Source organism: Corapipo altera, unplaced genomic scaffold (assembly GCF_003945725.1).
Source record: "Corapipo altera isolate COAL_440 unplaced genomic scaffold, ASM394572v1 75, whole genome shotgun sequence".
Classification (NCBI taxonomy): Eukaryota; Metazoa; Chordata; class Aves; order Passeriformes; family Pipridae; genus Corapipo; species Corapipo altera.
This window is the reverse complement of record NW_020884887.1, coordinates 133533-158186: the sequence shown is the minus strand read 5'-3', so window position 1 is coordinate 158186 and position 24654 is coordinate 133533. Positions and strand designations below refer to the sequence as shown.

The following is a 24654-nucleotide window of genomic DNA, read 5'->3' as shown; positions in this document are numbered from 1 at the left end:
CCCGCCCGCCGCGCACCCGCCGGTGCCGGGGCTGCCGCGGCCATGGGCGGGTCCCGCTCGGCGGGCGCGGGGAGGGGGCGGCGGGCGCGGGGGTCGCGCCCCCCCGGGGGTGGCCCGGCCCCGCTGCCTCCGGGATGTGCCCGGGAGCGGCTCCCAGCTGGAGGCGGGTTTGGAAGGGGGCACGGCGAGAGATCCTGCACCCGGAGGAGAACAAAGTGGAGCCGCCCCCCCGCCTACCTACCCCCTGTTGCTGCCCCGGGCTGGTGGTGCCCAGGCGCTGATAAAATTCCTCTCTGCATTATATATATAGAAATATATATATTTATATCTGTGCACACACACGCTTTTTTGTGCAATAGCAGTATCTCTTGCCCAACAAAATGGAAGAGAGGGTAATGGAGGTGCCTGCCTTTGATCTTGCAAACCTGCGCGGAGTTTCAAGGGGAGGCTGTGGGGGAGGGAAGGACCGGGGCCTTATCCCGACCCACATGGAGCATTGTTGGACCTGTAAAATTGAATCTAATACTGCTTTGTGTAGCCCAGGGAGAGAAGGTAAAGGAAGGCTTTTATCTGTCACTGCTGCCCGCTCCCCCTTCACCAAAAGGTGAATGCTTGTTGTCTCTTTTACAAGAGGTCACAGAAGCATCACAGCCCTTTCTATAGTTTTAGTGGAAAGCAGGAGAAAGTGGCTGACACTCCCAGGCTTGTTGCAGTGCCTGTGTTTTGGGCTTCTCTAGGAGGAAGGAATTGGCCAAGGTGACACCATTTTCAGTTTGGGGTCCAGGTAGTTCCCACATTCCTTCTGAAGAGGTGAGCCTGCACTCACCTTCCCGTGGCTACATTTTTTGCCTTCTGTTGATGATCCTCTTTTGTCCAGCCTTCCTTGAAACCTGAACTGACAGGTCTTATCAGAATAAAAAAAAAGTGATTAAACTGACACAGACCCACATTTGCATTTTGCTCCTGACCACCTAACCTACATTGGAAATGGTGTTAACAGCAGAGCATTTAACTCAACTAAAAATCCAGTGATCAGGCAGATGAGCCCTGGCACGTGAATGTTCCTTGTGTAGTGGGTGTCCTGAACATACATGTTCAGTCCCACATGGGATTAGGTGTTCCAGCACATACCTGTTTTGGAGAGCTGGAAGACCTACTGTAGGTAGAATAGGATTCAAATAACTGATGCTCTCTTGTGCTCTCTGGGAGGTCTTTCATGTCACATTTTAATGCATCTTTGAAGATACAAATCAGTAGCTATAGAACCTGGAAGACGATGGGAAATGTGCTGTATCAGGGTGTTTGTGGCTCTTTACAAGGTGAGCAGAGTCCTGCTTTGAGAGCTTATCCTTTCTGAACCCACCCCATTATTTAAAGGATGTGAAGATTGGACAGCTAAGGTGTTTACTAAGCACTCTTTTGACTAATAGCAAGTATTAAGAAAGACAGCCTATTATAAATAATGTGTCTGGGAGGTTGGCATTGAGGTAAAAAAAATAAAGGTTCCCAAACAGCTGTTAAATGACTCCTTTGAAAAACCTGGGAAAACCTTTCTTACTTAAAATATAGACCAGAAAAAGTGAAGTTGGAATTAAAACCCTTGGAGGTTTCCAGAACACATGGAGAGGAGGTGGGCCAGTCTCAAAACTGTAAATTGCCTGGAGAGTTCTGTCTTGTGTTTCTGGTTGTGGGGAGTTACCTGGGGAAGAAGCAGGAGTGGGAAGAATGTTCCTCACATCTGTGCTGCTGTGCTGGGCTACAGGGAACGTCTGGGAGCACCAAGGGGGAAATTTCTTTTTTTCCAATTTTTTTCCTGAGAACTAAAGAAACACCTGTTGTCAGTGGTGGTTTTTTGGTTTTGTTGTTGTTTTTTCTTTTGGGTGGTTTTTGGTTAGGTTTTTTTTTTTGGGAGGGGGAGAGGGGGTATTTATTGTTTTTTTTGGGGCTAAGCAAAGGCAGTTCAGGTCCAGGAATGGAACATTGCAATTCTTGAACAGCACTGCTTTGAGAACCCAGTCAGTGACTGTTTGGACTGTGGTCTTGTGCCATGAGTCACTGATTTGGGTGTATGCCTTCAGCTATTACCAGTGGGTGGAATTAGTGAGAACTAGAAGGGAGAATTATATATATATATAAAAAAAAAAGTGAGTATTTGCCATGCTGCCTTGATCTGTACTCTTCTCTCTACTTTTGAAGTCATAAAAATAATGGTACAATATTCTGTAGGCTCTGCTGCATGCCTGTGGGGTGGTAATTAGGGTTTGTATTCTTCTGTTAGTCTGAGTTTAATATGCTAAAATAATTGAATTAGTCAAAATGGCAAATTGGGGAAGAAAAGAAAATCATCAGGGAAGCACGGGACAAAGAGTGTAACGAAGCATTTATCTAGAGAATGAAAAGAGCAGTGCATTTTAGCCTAACCTTTTTGAAAATACATTGCATTTCTGAGATCAGGTCTCCAGGTGCTTTACAAGTGGAGAGTGCTGTCCCCATTTTACAGGTGAAGAGGGTGTGCCACATTTATCCTGCCTCACAGAACTGGGAGAAAATCAAAGCTTTTTGGTCTAGCTCGCTTTTTTCCTAGGGTAGTGCCCAGGTTGGGATACCAGGGGCTGAAGTGGATCCTGTACAAATTAGTTGTATCAGGTCCACGAGGTGAAATTTAAATGCAGCTGTGCAGAATATTTTCTAGAATTACCAGTTAAGATTATCCCATGCAAATAGAAACAATTGCAAGCTGAAGCTCGCCTTTGGGCACGGAGGGAAGAGGCCAGGAGGGTTGTGCTATTCCTGGGTAAAACAGGGAGCTGTGGATCTCCTGAGCACTTGGAGAAGCTTCCACCACCAGAGAGATGAGGTGGTTTTGACCTCAGTGCAAATAATTGCTTTGGTTGCCTTCTGAGCATGATCAGGGTTTGAACACAGCCCTGTTCACAGCCTTGAACACAACTTGTTCAGAGTGAGATTTTTGGTGTGACTTCAAGTGTTATTATTACCACTCCTTGTGAATTTTGCTGGCACTTGCAGTGGTGCCAAAGGCACGAGCCTTAAAGAGCCTCCTCCCCCCTGGCTGTGAGGGCTGTAGGTCAAGGTGAAGGTGTGCTGGGAGGTCAGTGATGAACAGGGTGTGTCCATGGGGATTTTTGTTGGCCATAGAACACGCAGGTCCTCACCAAAAACCCCAATGGCAGCAAAGGGTGAAGCAGGTGATGAATGTGGCCTTGTTAATGCTCATGGATGGTGCCTTTGCTGAGCTGTTGTAAATCAAGCAGGAGAGGCCAGCTGTGCCCACAGATCCAGGGGATCTGGGAGCTTGGGTCACTAAGTGGCTTTTGGCAGGGAGTGTATAAATGTAGCAAATCTCTTGTATTCTGTAATTCAGGGGCTGGGAGGCCTTCAATGACAGCTGGAGCTCACCCAGCCCTTGGCTATGGAGTGAGCTCAGCTCTCCTTCCCTCTCCAGAGCTGCCTCCACCAACTCGCCTTACTTAAGCCTGTACCTATTGCATAAGCCTCTGGGGATATTTACATAAAGCATAATTAAAGATCAGACATAACATCCCTCCTACAAGGAGTAGAGTGAATAGTCCAATGACATGCTCTCCAGAGCACTTCAGTACCTGGAGGTTTTGTCTGGGGTCCCCCTCCCCAAACTGAGGTCTCATAATTTTTAAACTGGCTTTTAAATTCAGTGTAAACACATAATTGTTTCAGATTGGCAGTGTTGTCTGTTAAAGTCATTGCTGTGCTATTGAACCTTCTTAAAGTGGGTCTGCTTTGTAAATGGTGTGCACAGTTTGACTTCTGAGGTTAATGAAATGCTCACATTTTAGTTTTCTGTATTATATTGGAAACAATGTAAACAGCAGCATTTTCTTTACCATAAGAAATAGAAATGCAAAAAGCAGATGCTGATTCAGGTAGATAATACTAAGCAGAAAAGCCTTTTCTCTGGAAAATGTAGGTTTTAGTTCAGCAGTTGATGTTTTTCTAGTTTTCACTAGCTCATTGAAAGTTGAGGAGGTATGATGTGGAACAAGATGGAAAATTTTCTTGCAGGAATTATTCACTGATTAGAAAAAATCAAGAAGATAACATGTTCAGGTTTCCAGAAGTATTGAGGTGACTCTTCAGGATGCAGAGGGTTGGTTAGTAGGTTATTAATTTATTCCCAGCCTGATTAGGCATCTAACTTCTGGAAAAGTCTTGGTAGGTATCTCAGTAACTTGGCAAGTCTGACCTGTGGTAGCCAGAAACAATCAGTCTAGTGATGGTTAATAGTTACTGTTCAATAACACTTTCAAATGAACTGATTTCTGAGGTTTCTTGCAGAACTCAGGTCCTTCCTTCAGTGCAGCTTGACCCAGTTGAGTACATGACCTAAAATAAATGTCAGCAACTGTTTTCTAATGATAGGTGTAGAAAGTAAAGATGTGAAGTACTACTGTATAATTACATAAATATGCAGTGCAACCCCTGGGTAAGGAGAGATTCGCCAAATTTAGCAGAACATCTATATTTAGGTACAAATTTGCACATGGGTTTCACCAGTCAACTAGTTACAGTCTGGTGGGGGGTGGGAAGGGTTCATCTGAGCATTAGTGGTGAATCAGGAGTTCTTGTGTTCTCATTTAAATTGAGGCTAGCCAGTTAAATTGGGGCTTGATACTGGGATGCTCTCCTCTCCCCATTCCTTGCCTTGGAGGATGCTGGAATACAGCTGGATGCTGCTGCTGGAGCATTGTCCTCTGCTCAGAGCCCAGGCCATCCCTGCAACACTCACTGGGCAGAAGGGTTGGTGTGGAGGGAAGGGCACAATACACAGGCACTCCTTTCCAACTGGGAGCAGCTCCAGCACTGAACTGGTTTGTTTGGAGTTCCCAGCTGGGGCTCAGACCCTGCAGGTGAGGAGGCTGCAGAGCTTCGACCTCAGTAGGTCCCGTTTTGGGTTCTTGTGACATTTATGATGACTCCTTTAAACTGTTCTGGAGGGATAAGTGATTCCTTTATCACAAACAGAGGCAAGTCTGATATACATGGAAAGAGGAGCCTTCCTTAGGTTTGTTTCACACTGAAAACTTCACGAAGCAAGAAAAATAACTTCTCCATCTTGTTGGAGGGCTCTTTGCAGGACTCTGAGTTACACTCTGAAGCTTCACTTCAGGAGGGAGCTTTCATTTGCCTTCTGTGGGCCCTTTCTTTCCCAACAGCAGCCCATGTACTATGCAAACACCCTCCAGAGTCCTCTTATCTTCCTGATGGGAATGTCCATGTGTGGAATGGGATACATGCCACAAAGTTTCAGAAATCAGTGTTCAAGTACTTAGATAAAAATGAGAAAGTTTTTGAACAAAGCCTGGCCTCGGAGGTTAACTCAAATAAAAACTTTCTCACTGATGCCTCGTGTGACCTTGGTCTAGGATAAAGTGAAGATTAGTTTAACTTTCAAATGATAAACAATACTATTTTTTGTGGCAACTTTGTTACCACAGTTATAAAACAGTGCTGCCTCTGAGTAAGAGGGGTACAGGTGAATTAATATTTGGATGAAGGTGATTATTTAGTTAGGATGATATGCTATAGTTTATAATATATACAGATATTCTTAAGTAATGACTTGCAAGAGTAAAAGGAAAACGTTATCCTATGCTAGGATGTGTTTCCATAAATTTCAGCATTCCTTAAAAAATGTGTAAAATGAAACCTCTGCACCTTCACAACAGAAAGGTGCAAACAAAGAGCTACTTATTGGGGAAAACCACACAGAAACTCTCTGTATTATGTTATAATAAATATTTTCTCAGGTGACATGGATTATTTGAAAGTTTTATAAAATACTGGAACATTTTCTCAGTTTTTGCAGCATTATGCACCTTCTACTCAAACACAGATAGAAAACACTTATTATGATAAATCATAAATGAAAGAATTGATCCTGTGCTGGGTCCTGATACTTCTTAAATGCTTTTCATGGGATGACACCACTTACAAATTTTTGCCTTTTGCTTTTAAGAGGGAATTGTGCGGGTTTTTTTCAACATTATTTTCATCTTCAGCTTTTCCAAAGCATCCCAGAATCTGAAGGAAAATTGGCCTAGACTGAGAGGGGTTACTTATGGTTGAATTTTGATGTTGTGTTTGTCAGAATGCTGGTGGTAGGTGAGAAAAAACATGTGTAGCTGGTTCTTCTGACCTTTTGAAAGGTGCCCAACTGCATACCCATCCTGCAGGAAAAAACATTCCCTAGTCAAAAAAAAAAAGGATGTTTTATTGACTGGTGGACAATTTGCCAACTGATCTCTCACATTTATTTATGTTTTTAACATTTGATCTTTTACCATTGGGTTTCAGCTGGGTCCCTAAGTTATTCTCCTTTGCCTTCAGTAAAACACAGGGATTACTGATTAACCAAGATTTTCTTCCGGGGAAATCCTTAACCCAGCTGAACTTTTCCCTTTCCAAAATCATGAATAAAACCTGCTGGTGTCACATGGTGGGTAGGTTGTAAGTCAGTCGTGTTTCAGGCCAAGGGGAGAGGGGGGGGTTGGGCTTTTGGGGCTGAATGATCTGCTTCCAAACTGTGCTCCTTGACCATGGTGACCTCTGAGCATCACCTGTCTGGAGCAAGTGCTCATCCAGGGTGTGACAGGGGAACCAGGGGAAGAGGGAGTCTCTGAAGTGGGTGCTTGACATGTAGGATTTGTTAGGATAAATTCAATAGCTCAGATAAATGTGATCCCTTGCAATTGTTTTTCTGAAATAGTTATGTTTTTAAGCCCCTACAGTGCTGCATCTTGAGCTTTTGGTGGCTCACAGTTCAGGCAGGGCTCTCTGCTGTCATGGATTTTCTTTGAACTGATGGCTCAGGGGTTGCATTGGGGTTTCTGCTGCTTTGGCAGAAGTGCAGCATGCACAGACCTGTTTATCCAGGCCCTGGAGAGAATAGCTGCCACCAGCCAGGGCTCTGAGAGGGGCAGAAAGCCCAGGATGATTTTCAGTTTGCTGTAAGCCTCTAGATAACTGAATTAATCACTTTAAATGTTGAGATTTCTCTGTCTGAAATGTGTAGCTTGGCCTGGGAACAGATTATTGAATTACTCTTGAATTCATCAGATCCCCTTGTATGATTCTTTTCTTATTAAGCATTGTCCCTTTGGATTGACAAGAGAGGTCATTCCCAAGAAGGTGGCTTAGAATACTTGCCATCTTGGTTGGGTGTGAGCTTTTGCATCAGCAAACAAATGCATTTATTCATCTTCTGTTTTGAAGTTTCTTTCACTTTGCTTTAATGCTTGGGATTTAATACTTGAGCAGGGCCCCCATCCTGAAAGCCCTGGCTACATCAATGCAACAATTCTGTTTTCTATTCTAATAAATTAGAATATTTAGTTACACCAGCTGTTTCTTGTTTTGAGATGAAGATGAGGTTCTATTTCTGCAGGATCATTAAGACAGAAAAAAATGGGGCAGGAAGGAATCTTAAAGCACATGGGAAAGATGTAGCATGGAAAACATGATTTAGAGTGGACTGAGATAGAATATGTGAAAATAAGGAGTTTGTAGTGCAAGTGATGCTTATTTTAGTCAAGCTTATGGGTCTCCATTCAGTGGTTTTCTTCAGGATGAAGCACTGTTGGGAATGCCAGGAACAGGCACTTGATTTGCTGGGATTCATGTGAATTTTGAATACGCTTCAGTTGTCAGTTCCAGTTTGGGAAATGACAGCTTCTTGCTGCACGAGATTGTTTTGTACATCAGGAAAACTTAGTCACAATTATTTTTGTTTATCAGACATCGAATATGTGATGGCTGAAGGCTGGGTTTAACAGTTGTTTGTGTTTTTCCAGCAGTTACTGAGATGAGTAAAGCTTTCTTTTCTGCTGCACAGAGAAAGTTTGTAACGCTGCCTCAGGTACCAAGAGGACCCAGCCTGTCTGTTTTGTGCCTTACTTTTTGTGAGGGTTAACTGAGGGTGCAGTCATGTTGCTTATTGTTGTGAAACAGTGTTTTAACACAAATAAACTGCAGTGTTCTTGTTTGTGGGAGAACCATGGATCAGACAGCTCTGAGCAGATGTGATGAGGTGTAGTTTGTAGTGCTCAGAACTACTTAAATGGGCATAAAGATATCAAGTGTCAGTTGGTTGCTTAAGAGAGAAATCAGGTAAGGGGTTAAATTGCCATGAACCATTTTGGCAGGTGCTTACCCAGGAGTGTCAGCTCAGGGTTCAGTATCAGGGCAAGAAAATTGAAAACCCAGGATCATCAATCTCTGGAGAGGAAGAGGAGCCCCATAAAACATCAATTCCAGTGTATTGTTTTGTCTGCACCTTTCAAATACCAGCTGTAATTTTGAGCACTGACTGGTGACTTGGGGTGCCAGAAGGGAGCAGCCATGAAGATGTGAACCCTTTCTCACTGCCTTTCTCACTACTTGGCCATCATTTTAGTCAGCTTGTGTGTGATGGCACATCAAGAACACTGGGTTTTACAAGGAGATGCTGGACACTGTGAGGGCCTTGCCTTGCCTGCAGTGGCAAAACATGAAGTTGTGTCCACCTGTATTTACTCTGTATCTATAGCAGCATTTGCAACATGAACCTGTGTTCTGAAATGAACTCAACCCCAGCCCAGATCCTATAGCTGCTTGTTTCATTAGCTGGTAATTGCTTAATATCTATGGGAATAAGGGCTGTCCTTTAGATAATCCTGCCTCGAGTTAGTCAGCTTCCTATTGCAGTTGGAGCTAAACAGATTTGCACCCCTTCTCTCCCCACCCTCCCAGAAATGTCCTGCCTTACAGAGCTGCTGAGCACTGACAGCTCTGCTTGAAGGCAGGGGATGCTCAGGTTTGGGGACTCACAGGGAGCTGAGCTGATCCAATGCCTGGCTGTTCCCAGAAGAGTCATCTTCCAGCTTGTCAGACCCCTTTAAAATGACCCTCCGTGAAATTTTGTAAAGTGGTAGAAAATTATTTGTTGCCTGCTCTGAGTCTTCTCCCTTTTTGACATGTTCAGTCAACCTGTGAAAGTGTTGGATGGCTGAGTGACTTGTCACAAGGTGAGCAGTGCCTGGAAAATGATGCTTCAGGTACTTTATCCTCTCTCCACTGAGGTGGTGATGTCTCTGAGCACCCTGTACCCCCCTGGGCTGGCAGGATACTGTGTGATCACAAAGTCCTGAACTGGAGACAATGCTCTCTTGGTGATTCACAGGTCGTGGTGCCTTCTGTCTTCTTGGGCTGGAGCTTTGCTTTTTAAGGGAAGAAACTGTCCTCAGAAATTACAGTTCAAACCTAACAGAGTGGGTATGGTTTTGCATCATTAATTATGTCTGAATTGTTGTTCCCAATGATTCCATGTTGTTTCTATGTACTGACTCTGGAGCACCTCCCTGAAGTGTTTGTTTCATTTCTCTGAAGTGCCGAGAAAGGACACTGTCCTGAGGCCCCACGGAAAGGTTTGTGGAAATACCCACATTTCTGTGTGGTTTTTCCTCTTCCTTTACTGCATCTCTTGCAACAGAAATGGTAGTGCAGGAAGACAGCTTAAGTAGGTGCAAAAACGTTCGGGCTGGCAGGGGAAGAGTGTTGAAAAATGCATCTTAAGGTAAACCAAAGCCAGGCCTTTAAATCCACACCAGGGTGTCGTGGTGCATTTATTTGTCACAGGGAGCTCCTGAGAGTGCCACGTCAGTGACAAAGTCCTGCATTTTACTTTTTCCTTGGAATAATTGTTTTTAGTGGTTTTGAAGCTGACGTTCTTGATATGTGCAATTTAAAGAGGTTTGATGTCAAATTTGAAATACAAACCCGTTTTCAGTCTTAACTTAGTGCTATGTCTTACTAGTATTCCCCAAAACTTCTAGAGCAGGATTGCAAGTATTAATCCAGTATTGGCATTCAGTTTAATAAAAGACATGACAACATAAACTGTCAGACAAAGGCACAATAACTTTCTGGTGTCATCCTAATACAGCATTGCACAGCTTGTTAATTATGGAGGGAAAATAGTTTAAATATAGATGATCAACTTCATAGGCATGAACTTTCAGCCTGAACTACAGGCCTATATTAGCTTTAAGGAAACCAGGGTCCCTCTGCAGGTATTCAGATACATTCAGACAAATGTCCAAATGGAATTGATAAAGAAATAATTAGGAAGGGTTTTCCTAACACAAAAGAGAAAACCACATTTATCTGTATAAAAAATAGGAGTTCAGGAGTCCCAGTCAAGGGCTTGGGTCCTCATTGTAGATGCCCCACAACCACAGATCAAGGAGTATTGTTACCCCAGGAAGGTGTTTGTAGCTCAAGGTGTTCCTGGAAAATGCAAGTTCAAGGAAATGATTTAATAGCAGCTTTGTCTTCCCTATCAAAGCTTTTTCTAAAGAAAGGCTTCCCAGAAGCACTGGTTTGGCACAAATGGAAGGAGAAGGTAGAACGAGCTGTCTCTGCTGCTGCCCTTGGCTGCAGGAGGAGGGAATGGTGCTGTGCAACTACCCAGGAAGCTGCTCCATCCTCTGTAGCCTGTCAGGAACAGGCTATTTGTGAGCAGGTCCAGGCTATTCTGGGAAGAGTACTCTGCAGCAGTGCAACACAGGGAAGATCAGTTTAGATTTAATATTAGAAGTGTGCTGGAACGTGCGTGTCATTGTCCATCTCGCACCAATGGCCAGCGGTGCTGCTGATGCAGAGTCCCTTTAGCTCCCCCTGAGCCCTGGTGAGCTCAGTCCTGCTGGTAACACACAAACACTGATGTAGCTGAGCCCAAATAGCTGCGATGGGGCTGCTCTGGAGGTGTAACTGGATCTGCAGAGCTGGGAGGCTGCTGCAGCCCTTGGCAGGACTTCAGGGGAGGTCCCTCAGTGCAGTGGGTGAGCCTGGACACCATGTGGGACACACGGTGTGGGGAAGCCCTTGGGTCCCCTGCAGGTGTGGCTTTCCTGGTGTTCATTGGGAATTACTCCTAGTTGCAATTATTTTGGCAGTCAGAATAATGTCTGGAATCCGTGTGTTCCTAATGAGCCTTACCAAGTAAGATGCTTATTAACTGCCCAAAGCAGCTCTCAAAATAATCCAAAAATAGCCCAGTGACTGGTTACTCTATCACTGTGCTGCAGATCTGATTAGAATAGAGCAGTGTGCCTAAATTTTCCCACATGAGCAGTATATTATGTCTTCTAGGAATGCTAACATGAAATCTGGTTGGGTTCTTTGTTTTGATTTTTTTAAATGAGGTTTACTTTTTGTTTAAATAGCAAAATTTGTTTGATATATTTGGGGTAATTTCATTTTTTTTTTTTTTTAATTATTATTATGTGATCATTTTAGGTCACTTCCATTCACAAGAGACATCTGATCAATTAGGCAGTTTCTTACTCTGCTATTAGTGATAAGATACCCAACTGTTTGTGCTCTCTAGCCTTGTCTTAGTGTGTGAGAAACTGCATTGATTTACAGAAATGTCAGACGTTCTGACTTGAAAAATACACTGAAACTTCTTCTGGGAGACTGGCAGTGGTACAGCTATTTTAACATTTTGCATATGGATTTTTGGTATTTTCACACTCAAGTTGTATTTGTATTGTGGGTATGTTATTAAAGCTCTTCCTAAAAATCAAAACAGAAACTAAAAATTGATGCTCAACATGTGCAGAAATAATGAAAGCAGCTGCCTTTTCTTGCTGTGATATAAAACTACAATGAAAATACTGTATATGAAGCAAGACTTTTGTGTGAGACTTTAAACGTGCAAGATCTCTGGGAGTACAGTTGCTGATCTAGAGAGCAGGAAGACTTGAAAAGGGTGGTGAAAAGAGCAGACTGCACCAGTACTACCCAGCTTGTGCCCTTAGTAAAAGCCGTGTTTGTAATTCACTTTAAAAGGTAGTGTTTGCATAATCAGTGTTAAAAACACAGACTTTTTTAGAGGTTCCTGACAGCAAAATGTACTCCCTGTTGGGGGGAGGGAGGTTCCTTGCATGTTGACAGAGTGTTTGTGAATTAACACTGATTTAAGTTCAAGAGGTGTATTGTTACTGGTAATGTCCTGTAAACATAAAGGAGTGAGCTTGGCGGTGGCAGCAGTCGGCAGAAATGGTCCCTATCTTCCCCCAAGTGTCAAAACCGTGAAGTTTTACAGCTTTTAGTGGAGCAGCTTCTGACAGGTCACAGCAAGGCTGCCGAGCTCCCCTTTTCCTCAGGATTGTCTGGCTGTTCCTGAGGCTGAACGCCAGGGATTGCCAGGAGCCACTGAGTGTTTCTGCAGTGTTTGTCATTCTCGAGTGCAGTGCCAGGTGGCATTTTTACCCCTTTTGGTATGTCCTCAAAAGGAAGGGCCGCTGTTAAATTAAGTGGTCTAATTGTCAAAGAAAAAAAGTCCATTAGCATGTAATAAAATTTTGTGTATCTGGTTCTCAGCTCTGTATATGAATGGGCACATAGGAACACAGTGGGATTTTCTGCCCTTCACCAGATCACACAAACGTGCTGCAATAGGAATAATAATTCCAGGAATAATACTGTGTGGTCTTGTGGGAGAAAATGGAAAACCCTGAAGTACTCCTGTAGGTAAGGGTGAATTTTCCCAGAAATCAGTTTTCCATTAGAGCTCGTGCCAGCAGGGATAAGCTGCCTAAGGACTAACCTGGAAATTGGGTTGACATCTCACTGTAGGGATGCATTTTGCTGTGACTTGTAAATAGTTCTTCTTTGTTTGTAGTAAAAATGTTTATCACTGGTTTAATTTTTTGCCATTTTAATGTTCAACTCTTTCTTGCAGCAACAGTTCTCTTATTTTAGGACTGTTGCCTGGACTAACCTAGAAATCTTGCTTCTCTAAGCCCTAAATCAGAGCCTGCAGTCTTAGCTTTAGCCAGGATCACACACATCCACTGAGACGTGGCCCTCATGTTCTGTGTTCCTGAAAGTCATACTTCCTCCCCCATTCCCATTATATTCCTATGTTAGCATTTCACTGGCACACAGGGTTGGTTTGGACACCGGGGGATAGTGTTACACCATTTACATCTCAAAAAAGGGAAGAAATGAACCCAAGTGGCTCTTGAATAGCAGAGCTCTGTGCGGCTCCCAGATCCTGTTAACATTGTTCACACGACGTTAAAGAATTTGCAGATGGCCTGATTTGATTTTTCTTGGAAGTATTAACTGTCCCTTTCTTGAGGTGTTGTGGGATAGGGCTGAATATGAGGATAGTTTTCTGCTGGAGTGAGAAAGATAGAGGGAAATATTTGGGGAAAACGGAGAAAGGAAGATGAGGTTGGGGCATGAAGTGGGAGGGGGCAGCAGTGTCTTCTTCCTACAGCGTATTTAAGGCGCTGATAGTGTTGAACAGATAACATATAATTATGAAATAGTGTTTTTATCTTAAAATATTTCTGAAAATAGGGGAAATTATACCTGAACTTGGGAGAAGTTCTGAAATGCTGCTGTGCTCTCATTAGAGTGTGAGTCAGGTATCCTTGTTTACTCTGGCAGGCTGTCATAAAACTGCAGCGTGTTGTGTTGAGTAATTCCATGGGCTTGTGTTGGGAGATCACGTGGGGCACTGGTGGGACAGCATTAATGCTACTTGGTTGGAATACCTGCCTGCTTAATCGTCCTGCAGATCTGTTCTTGTCCAGAAAACATTAAAGGCTGGGGGAGTACCGAGTGCCAGCTTGGAGACACATGTTTTGGTGTTGAATTTTGGTCAGCTATTATGGCCCTGCTCAAAACAAACAAAATCTTTGTGCTGCGTTCGTTGGAATTACTTTTAAAAGAGAAGTGAAAGGCATCTTGGGAAAACATTCCATCTTTCCCTGGCATTCAGGTTCAGCTGTACCAAAGTTATTACTGGTGGCTTTTTTAATAACACAGTAGATGGTGACAAAGATGTTACAGCCACTCTCGTGTTGTGTTGTGTTACAGCCTGGTTTGGTGGTTAACTGTCCAAACATGCATAACACTTATTCAGTGTTTAATCTGAGTTGACCTTGCTGCAGTTTAAGATCTTGTTAATTGTAATTTTTACAATAAATTGGAGTTTTGGTAGCTTTTTCTTTCATAATTTCAACTTGTAATTTCAGCAAGTTGACCAGATGATTTTTCCACTTGTGTTCTATACTCCGTGCAGTTAAAACATGATTATGATGCTCTATTTAGATTACTTTTGTGGGATTTTTTTTTAATTTTTTTTTTTTAATATTTTGCATTTACTTTAAAGCTTCAAAAATGGTTAAATTGGTTTTTTTCCCTAACTTGGCCAACAGGTCGAATCATTTATTTTGGACCAAGAAGATCTTGATAACCCAGTACTTAAAACCACGTCGGAGTTATTCTTATCGAGTGCTGCAGAAGGTGCAGACTTGAGAACTGTGGATCCAGAAACACAAGCAAGACTAGAAGCCTTACTGGAGGCAGCAGGTACTTTCTTTGTATAGTTTTGGGGGTTTTTTTTTTGTTTGAACCTTACTTGTACACGGATCTGTCAACCTGTAAATTTTGACATTAGTAAAATGGTCACAAGTCTGGGAAGTTATTGTGAGGATGGGGAGCAGAGCATGGAAAACAACTTGGGATTCTTACAGGTGTTGCAGGTTGCTTGGTCCACTCTTTCTGTACATACAAAGTTGGAAAACTTAATTTGGATTAAGTGGTATTTCACTGACTTGATTACATTTGTTACCAGGGGGAGAATTAACGGGGAGAGAATGGAAGGGAGACTTGCTAAAAATGCCTTTTTTTTTTCCCAATATATAATTATTAATTCGTTACTCCAGAAATTTACAGGTGAAATACTTGTTTCTCTCTTTTGGCTTTCACAAGAACCTTCTTTCATTCTGTAGTTCTGAGATGTCGCTGTTGGAAAATACATATTTAACATTCCTGTTTTGGAACCAGACCTGCTGAACAACGTAGTGCCACTACATTTGTTACTTCTGTAGGGATAACTTGACTAATTTAAATCTTCCTGGGGGTTTGTGACTGGGATGTTTGCAGTGGATTTGAAAATTATTTGTCAGTTTCAGAATTCCAAGGATAAAAAGATGTTAAAAACCCTGCTTGGAAACAAATCCCATTTGATCATGGTGGGTGCGTGCTGAAATTGGAGTTTTCAGAATTTACCTTTGAACACTCTTAAGAGCTGGATAAAACAGCATTTATTTGCAGGTGTTTAGATGTAGAGCTACGTGCAGTCTTAAAGGAGAACTTTGTTCTGAGGAAGCAAAGGGAGCAGGGATTTGGGATTTGGGCTCTTTTTGCATTTTGAATTTGAAAAAATCCCAAATTAGAACACAGCATAGCTTTTGTCAGCAGAAAGTTGCAGCAGCCCATCTGCTGTAACTCTTGGGGGCCAAACTTTGTTTTGCAGGGAAAACACACTATTCCTGGGATATTCTGGGCACTAAGGGAATTTGAATAAACTGATCCCTTTTTAAGCACTTTTTAAAAGTGCTTTTGATTTATTTTTTAAGACATAAATTTAATTTTAAGTGCTCAATTATAACATGAAAACGAGTTTCAGTTTCTCTCGTGTATCTGGTGGCTGGTGTGTCCCAAAGCCTGTTTCTGGATTTATAAATTGTCAGGGTGTGTGCTTAGTGCTGGGGCTGCAGTGGTCACAATGATCTCATGGTATTTATCACATCCAGGTGGGACCTCTGCTGCTTGTGACACTTGAGAGAATGCTGTCTCTAGATTTCTAAGCAGCAGTTGGCCTCTTGTCCCCAGGATTAGATGATTTGGTTTTAATCTGAGGTTTCCATGCTTTGGTTCCCCAAGTGCCTTGGTGAAGGGATGTGGAACATGGGCAGAACAGAAGGACTCTGGAAAGAAGAGCAAATCTCAAAGAGTGCTTCTGTTTGAGTACTCCCATCTCCCTCTCTGAAAAGACTGGACAAAATTAATGCCACTTGATGAATGTGTGAGATCAAAGGAGTGAAAATACTCTTGGGAAAGTTCTCTAGTTAAGCTGTACTTGTCTTTCCCACTGCATTTTTGAACACTGAAAATACCAGGCTAACCTAAAGGAGGTGGGAGTTTATTAATAAAAGGCATAATTTGACAGTGATTGAAAGGGAAGTGTTTCTGGGAGACATTTTAACATCTTCACCAGATTTATCTTCCTGGTTTGGCTGAAAATACCCTTTCTAACCTTAAGTGAGCTTCCAGGCTTCCATCATGGCAACAAACAAAGCAGCCTCGTGTTGGGCCTTTCTGTTCTTTTGCAGTTTGGCAAAAACAAATGATTTCTGCTGTTGTTTTAGCCACAGTTCAGTCCCCAGCATTAAAGGTGGCTTGGAAAAGTAGGTGGCAGGACTGTGGCTCAAACAAGTAGCTTAGTTATGGCCTTGTGTGTAGTTCCCAGGGTAGTTTGGCCTCGGTTGTGATGATCCCCTCTCCTGTGAGAGGCTGTGATTCCACCTCCCAACCTCGAGGAAGGTTGATCTCACATTCGGTGTCTTGGCTTTCTTGGGGTTTCTCACAGGCAGGGTTTGTGGCTGTGTCATTAGGATCTTAATGAGTATGACTTGCAAAACGAGTTTTGCTTATTCTTCCTGAACCCTTTAATGCTCAGCTCTCACAAGGACATGTTGTTTATTAGTTCTGGAAGGTAAGTTCTAGCAATTGCAGCCAGATGGGATGTTCTTCTTCAGAGCACTTGTGCAGAAGTGGTTTTCAGCCACTGTGCTCTGTAAGATTTGTAGGGTTTGTGTTTTGTTTGTAAATACCTGCCTTGATTTGAGAGCCACTGCATATGCAAGTGTAGAGGCCAGAACTTCGTTGAACTGCTTGAAAATGTTTCTGTACATTGTATTTACTCACCATAGCAATGCTGGATATTTTTTCACAGTTCAACTTGTTAATTCTGTTTCAAGAAGGGGATAAATTCCTTTGTGGTTTTGGATGCTGAGGGTGACAGCCTTAAGTAGAATCTCTAACAAGAGGGTTGTGCCTGCCCCCCCTTGGCATAACAGTGATTACACACACGTGTACATCTCCATGTACGCAAAACCAGGATTAGATTCCTTGTGTTTGCCAGGTCCCCTGAAAACCTGCCTGATTAGCTTCAGTTTGGACAACCATCCTTCATTCTGTGAAAGAACAGGCACTTTGTTAATGAACAACTACCTTTAAACAACTGTCAGTGTTTGTATTAGTTCACAAAAAAATAAGTTCTACAGTCTGGAGACCAGGAGACTTCACTGTTCTATGACCACCAGTTGTATTCATGTTCAGAAAGATAACTTAAAACAATGGAATCCTATTGTTTGGGAAGGTTTATCCTAAACAAACCAAGTCTCTTTTATACCTTCTTTCAGTTTGACTCCTAGTAGAGCAAAGAAGGGATTTATAGGTAAAATAACCTATGGAATGAGAACCATCCTGTTTGGAGATGTTTCCATTTTTCAGGCTGTAATTAAACAGATTATTAGTGCTCTGACAATGGAGTCCTGTTCTGCACTAGGAACATTTAGCTCCACTGTTAATGAGGGTACTGTTGATTCCTTAAAATAATAATCTAGCTCTGAAGAATCATGGCTCTTTTGTGGATCTTCAGTAAGGGTGTCTATTAAATGTCCTTTTTCAGTAGAGTGTTCAGAGCTCTTGTTCCTCTTGGCAAAGTTCTTCCGTGAGTCCCTCAACACGTGTTGGGCAAAGTGTGGAAATTCCAGTGGGTCAGAGCCGTTTCATTTTCTGTTCCCAGCTTTTACAGGCATCAGGAAGGGGAAATGACTTGCTTGTGTTGTGCAGCCCTCTTTCTGCAGTTAAAGGGGATGGGGAAAGGTGTTGGTTCAAGCATGTGGCCAAATAAAAATCCTGGAGCTTTTGAGGGTGATCCTTCTCAATCTGAGCGTTGAAACACTTTGGACAATGAAGCATCAGAAAATAGGTGTAGAAAAAAAGTGGTAAAGAAACTTATTCTGCCTTTTGAACACTGGTGTTCCTCTTGAGTATCCACACAGAGGGGAGTTCTGTAAGCAGCAAGTTCTTCAGGACTCCTACTACTGTTTACAAATTGTTTATAAAATAATAATATTGTGAGGAAAATCATGGTATTTTGGAGAGGGAGGATGTTCAGTCAAAGGTTTGTTTAATGAAACAGGTGTGAGTAGTCTGTCCTTATGTTCAAAGAGGGTTATGTACAGTTATATACATCGTTCCTTTTGTTGAAATACAGTATTAAAGGTGGCTGGAGACCCTCACATAGGTGGTTTGGTGGATTTGAGGCTTTGAGGGATTAAATGCAGTGTAAATGGTGAAAGAGAAACCTAGTTTTAGCAACATTTGTCTGTTAGTATTTGCTGAATCTTGATAGTTGAAGGCCTGATACTGCTCTTTGGAAAGCTGGTAGGATGGTGGGGTTGTGTATTGCAAGAAGTGGAAGTGGTCACCTACTTAGTGGAAATGCAGAATACAGATCAAAATATGGATGGGCCCAGGTGAAATCTGCCTTGTTTAAGATAAACTGGCAGGTTAGTGTAAGATTCAGCAACTGCAAAATTGAGTGCTTTCCTCTGTGTGTATCTCTGTTTATTCACTTGCCAACCTATTGACCAGACCTGCTTTTTTGGGGTGTGTGTGATGTCATCAAACCTATTCATTATTCACTAACAGCAAGGGTTGGGGTTTTTTTGTTAAAATAGAGTAAATTATATTCATTTCCCCCCACCATTAGAGGGCTTCAACGTGACAAGGTAGACCTGTGATCCAGCAATACCAGCTGTGGTCTGAAAGAACAGTGCCAAAGCTTGCTTTGATCCTGCATCCAAGAGAACCCTTGGAAGGTGTCGAAGACCAGGCTGGAAAAATTCTTTGATCATGTTATTTATGATCATTAGGATTCACGTGTGGACCTGGTGGTTTATTTTTTCTTAGGGCTGATGAGTAACTAAACTGTGATTTAAATGGAGGTGGGCATTAGAAACTGAATGTCTGAGGGGTTGTCCAGGCTCCAGTTGAAGCTGTGGAGGTGGAGAAAATAGAAATTCCCGTTTGTCAATTTAATGGCTGCACCACTGCGCTCATGAAATGTGACAAATGCATTTCTAGATCTCTGTTGGTGTTATGGAATAAAAAAAAAAAGAAAAGTAGGGTCTTCTTTGGGGGGAATCTGAGAGAGGATTGCTGGAATTTGAGCAAAGATGTAACTTTGTTGTACAAATGTAGCAGGAACACGTTTGAAGTGTGTTTAACTGCCTTCAACATGGCAAAAGTCTCACTTTAGTGCAGTTATTGTGAATGACTTACAAACCAAGAAAGGGTTTTCATCATCCTCTGGTCTGATCTGAAACACTTGGTGTTCTATGGATGCAGTAGATGGATCCAAAAAGAGAAACAGTTTTCACTAGGAAAGCTGGAACAGGCTTCATTTTGGGCATTGCTGCAGTGCCACTGAAATCACCCCTGTCTTGTTAACTGGGAGACTTCTGCCCTTTGAGATACTGGCACATCACAATGCCTTGCTCATTCTCTTTCTTCACCATCCAAAGATTCAGAGTGGGAAGGAATATATGGTATGTGAAACGTACAGATGTGTTGTGCTTTTGAGTAAGTTGGACAAACTGTCTGAATTTTGTGCATTTGTAATTAAATTTGTAATTAAATTATTAATATTCTCTGAGGTTTTGCATGATTTAAGTATTTTTTCTAGTCTAGTAAGCTTTTAGATTAGAAAAAATCTACTCTAATCCTGCTCTTAGTCAGTTTAACTTCCATGCTTTGGCAGTGTGTTACATGTACCAGCTTCATATTTTCTAGCTGTTTTTCAGCTGGATTTTGCTGTGTAGAACAATCTCATTGTCATAACACTTAAAATAATACTTTTAAGTATCAGTCAGCTAAGTTACCTTACCAGCTCTGAAAGTTATGCTCTTGGAATTCTTTGGCAAAGATGATACTGAGATTTTAACCTTTCTTCAGGGGGCAGGAGGAGTGGGAAGAGACAAGACAAAAAGTTACGAGTTTTATTTTGTGAAATATTAAAATTGACCAGGGTACTGCTCAGTCTCTCAAGTTTCCTGCATATTTATATATATCTATATATGTATCTCAGATGTAATCATTAATTATCTAGTTCTTCATGACCATGCCATAAACAACTTGTGCAATTCTCCTTTTAATAAGATTTTTTTAAAGTCCAGGATATATTTTTTATTAACTCTACTTCTCCTTTCTATTTCACTTTTGCCATATTTTATTTTTCATGCAAGTTGGGTTCTTTTGTGAGAGAAACCCCCCTTTGCTCTCCTGCTCCAAAAGGGGAATTGCTGGTTATAGAAACCTTTTCCCATTCAGTATTGGTTTCAGGACTTGTCATTAGATCAGTGTTTGGAGCAGCCTCAGCCAAAAGGAACGTGGGGAGTGTTTGGGAAGGAGAAAAGCAGCAGTGCTTTATTGCCAGTCCTGTGCAGTGCCTGAACTGAGATGGGATGTCCCCAGGACCGAGTTGCTCTGTTTGGTTCATGTCCGTGCTGCTCTGGTGTGGTGCTGTCCTTGGGGTACTGGGAGAGAGTGGAGCAGAGGTGGGAGCCCTGGGAAGTGAAGCAGTTGCTGCTCTGGCAAGTTTGAGTTCAGCAGAATGTGTAACACTTCTCCTGAAATGCCTCAGGAGAGAGAGGAAGGAGTGAGGAGGTCGACAAGCCTCAGTCTCTTGCTTGTATCTCCTGCAAGAAGAGTCTCTTAAAAGTTTATTTAAAAACCTCAGTTACACAGACTTGGAGTCTGTTTGCATTTTTGGTTGTTTTCTGTGTTTATCAGTCACGTAGTTTCCTTAGCACATGATGATAAAATGTTCAAAGCAGAGTTTGAGTATTAGGTGAGTGTTTGGGGGGTGCAGGTGATGGGATCAGGATCAGTTGATCATTTCCATTTTGAGGGTTTTTTTGGGTGTTCTGTAGCTTAGTGTTGAAGCCTGGTGGCAGTAACCAGTGCCAGCCACTTAGCCCTGTACTGGACAGACTGGTAAGTCAGGTTGGTAAGTCTGGCTGTGGAGCCACCCCTCCTGGAGCTGAGGGAATTGTGCTGTGAGGAATAACGTCACTGCAGTGGAGCAGGGCTGGGTGCTGCCTGAACAGCCTGGTTTGTGTGCTGTGACACTGTCTGGGGACACCTGGGAGGTGTGGCAGCTCTTGGTGGTGGATCTATGACACATTGTTCTTCTATCAGTTTTATAATGATATTAAATATTTGGGTTTTTTTAAAGCGTCAGATGTAACAGGTTTACTGAGTCACCAATACTTTGTAGTAACAGATGAATCTGTTGCTTTTTTTTCAATTGTTAACTCACCTTTGACAAAATATGACTATTTCATATTTAGGAAGTAATGGTAATAAGTTTCTAAGAAAACAAATGGCAATACAGCATATGCCTGGTGTAAATGATCAAATTCTGCTTATTTCTAGAAAGTCAAAGTAGTTTTCACCAGATTATTGAAAAACAAAATAGGTCAAATATACTGTCACTTATCTTTAATTCTGCTTATGGAATCAAGTGGAGTATTTTTGCAATGGGGCATGAGCCCCTTCTTTACCTGCTATAAACTATTTTCTGCTGTTTTAAAGACCCGATTTTGAAAGCTAATAACTTAAATTTCTAGATTTAAAACAAGCTGTAGTACATTAAACATCTTGCAAAAAAAAAATGCAGGTTAAATTCTTTGTGAATACAAATTATTTAAATACTTGAAGAATCAGTACATACTAGGAAATGTTAAAAAAATAATTACTGCATTGCACAAAGTTATCCTGGTTGTATCCATCAAGAAGGCACTGGCTGTGGGAGCAAAAGGCACAGTGCAGCTCTGCAAGGACTGTGTAACAAAGCATTACCTCCAAACCAGCAATTGCTGACTTGTCATTTAGCCATCACCTTTCCCTTGAGTTCTGTAGAGCTTCTTAAAGCTCTTTCAAATATCTGGCTGAAAGAAATCTCAGTAGATGTAGTTTTATCTCCTTCTCTTCCTTCTCCTCAGGCAAATTCATTCCTGACAGGTGGCTTTAGGAACTGGTTAGACAGACTTACCTCCAGTGCTGGAAACTCCACAGCATGTGAAGGGGGCACTGAGTTGCTTTCTTTAGAAAGCTTCTCAAGAAAAGGAAGAAAGTTATAGCAAAGCAATTGGTGTTCTTTAATGACTCTGGCTGCTTGTTTAATGCATCATATCCAGGTTCAGTGTTCCCTTTTCCAGCCTTCCTTAGAGCCAACTTGCACACTTGGGGTTATCACCCTTAGTTTTTTGGGGTTTGTCTTTTTTTTTTTTCTAAATAATATTTTTCTCTGCCATTAACTTATATTATTTAGGCTTTCATCTGCTCTTGTTCTCCTCTGAAATCTCTGTTCCTGATCTCTCTTCTTCATAACTTGTTGCCCCAAACTGGTCACGTTACTCAAGTTGAGTTCCACTGATGCGTGGAGGGTGGGAGTGTTATTTCATCTGTCCTGCAAGCTGTGCTTTTGTTTATACATCTCAGTTTGTTGTCTGCCTTTTGCCTTTGCTTTGCACGTTGAATTTGACTTTAAACCTACCAACACTTATCTGAAGAATTGTTACCAGTTACTTCATGTATATGCTTTTGATTATTCCTGTGTGTGCAGTTGATTATTCCTGTGTACCTCTGTGTGTGTGTGTGTATATATATATATATATTTGGTGACAGTCCTGTTTGGATATGTCCTTTAAAAAAACCCCTTGACTGTGAATCATTATAAAGGCTAAAATTCTGTCTCTACTTTCAAGGAATTCCGTGGCTTTTGAGTAGCAGAGGAAGACCACAGTGAGCAGGAATGTTCTAACCAACCTGGCCTGACTTCCAGCTGGCTTTGCCTAGTATTGCCAAAACCAAGCAAGCAGCATATTTTGGAAGTCTCTAAAGGGAATGGAGCATGTAGGAAGATTTAATAATGAAAAGAGGAGAAACTTGCACTGTGGCTGTGCTTTTGGCTATTAGCCTTCACTTAGAGTGAGCACACCCAGTGTCTGATCCTCCTCAGCTGCAGAGGGAGAATAAGAGGTAGAACAACTTAATTTTAGTCTTAGCACGGATTAAGAGCAAAGACCTGGAGGAAATAATGAAAGAAATTTGCTTTGGTAGAACCTTAATGTGCTGGAGTTTTCCATACTCATTATTTGAAGCAACTCCTTCCATGGGATTCATGCTTGTTACGGGTTCTCTCTGCACAGATAGGGTGGGATGAGCCCCCTGGGCTGTTCCTGTAGAGGGGTGTTAACAGTAAATGGGTGTGTTCTTTCTTCAAGTTGGGTCATAGTAGAATAAATTCTGTATTTTCTTTCTGAAGACTGTAGCACCCTGATTGTTGGTGGGTTTGTACTCTGATCTGCTGTGGCATTCTCAGAGACCTTGCTTTCAGGATCTTTCTTATGCAGCATGTATGTAATGATGACAGTACACTGGAAGGCTGTGGATCTTTTGAGGCAGAGGAGAGGGTTTTGTCTTCAGTTTCCCAAGTGTTCAGTTTGAAACATGAATTTATGCAGTAGCCTGCTATACACCATTAGCATGGTGATCTTTTTTTAGAAGAAGTGGCGCACTTGGTCAGCCTCTGAAAATACTCAGTATTTTGGCTTGTTTTGCTGTGCTTAATTGGCAAAAACTGGGGGCGAAAAATCTGGGCTTCTGAGTTAAGTAAGTGATGTTACTGACCCTCAAAGTTTGCTTAGGTCTTTGCTTGAAAATGTAATAGTATTTTCAGATGGTTTTTCCCAGACAGTCACTCAGTACTGTACTGAGTCAGAGCTGCTTTTTGATTCAGGAAGGCAATTACAGCCCACTGGGGCTCAGTTTCCCACTGAATGCCAGAAATTTGGAGAAGAGTTCAAGTGGGCTGTTTGCCTATAAATAGCATTCAAAGGTTATTTGAGTTCTCATCTTCCTGCACCTCTGTTGTGCAGGGAGGTCATGTCCTGGAGTCAGGCTCTGTAGGGATTGTGATAACTTTCTTTAGGTTACTCAAAAAGCAGAAAGTAATTCCACTCTTTTCTCCTTGCCCAACTAAATAGATGAGAGTGTCTGAAAGGTAACTTGTTTTCAAAGGTCAGAAGCCCTAAAGAGGATGAGGCATGAAATATTTGGCTGAGTTAGAATGCCAGGAGTCAAGAATAGGAATTCTGTGCACCTTCTTTGGCTCGAGTAATTGTTTTTCTTCTCTTGGTGTCTCTCAGGGATATGTGAGGCTTTTCTTTACTCCTTACCCTCCAGCAGTGGACAGTGCCATTTCCATGTTCCTCCTTCCCATGTTTCAGTGGCAGTCTTAGCTCTTTGAGGTGCATCTTTCAGATTCTTGGAGCCAAGCAGTTGTCAGACTTGAAGTGAGAAAATATTTCCCTCTGATAAGGCATGAAATGAAGAACCAGAAAATGAATAATTGCCTACCATTATCCACGGTATTTTTCTGTAAAATAATGAAATAAAACATGTAAATTTTCCCATATTTGATGGCACAAAGTAAGGAATTCATTCTGTAGCTTTCCTTACGGAGTTCATGATTTCTGCTTCCTGGATCATTTTCCAAGTTGCCACCTCTCTAGTTGTGTGGGTAAATATTGCACACACTTCAACCTCAGCTTAAAATAAATTCCAAAAAGAGTGACTTGGGGTTTAAATACTACTTTGTGTAAGCAGCTAGGGAGA

General features: G+C 42.0%; 1 protein-coding gene across 1 annotated transcript in view; it reads left to right on the top strand.

Moving 5' to 3' along the window:
* LOC113947166 (ankyrin repeat and KH domain-containing protein 1-like) overlaps window positions 1–24654 on the top strand; it is a 99726-nt gene that overhangs the window by 2344 nt on the left and 72728 nt on the right. Inside the window, exon 3 of the mRNA XM_027643462.1 lies at window positions 14271–14424. Coding sequence (XP_027499263.1) covers window positions 14271–14424 — 154 coding nt within the window. The remainder of the gene's footprint in view (window positions 1–14270; window positions 14425–24654) is intronic.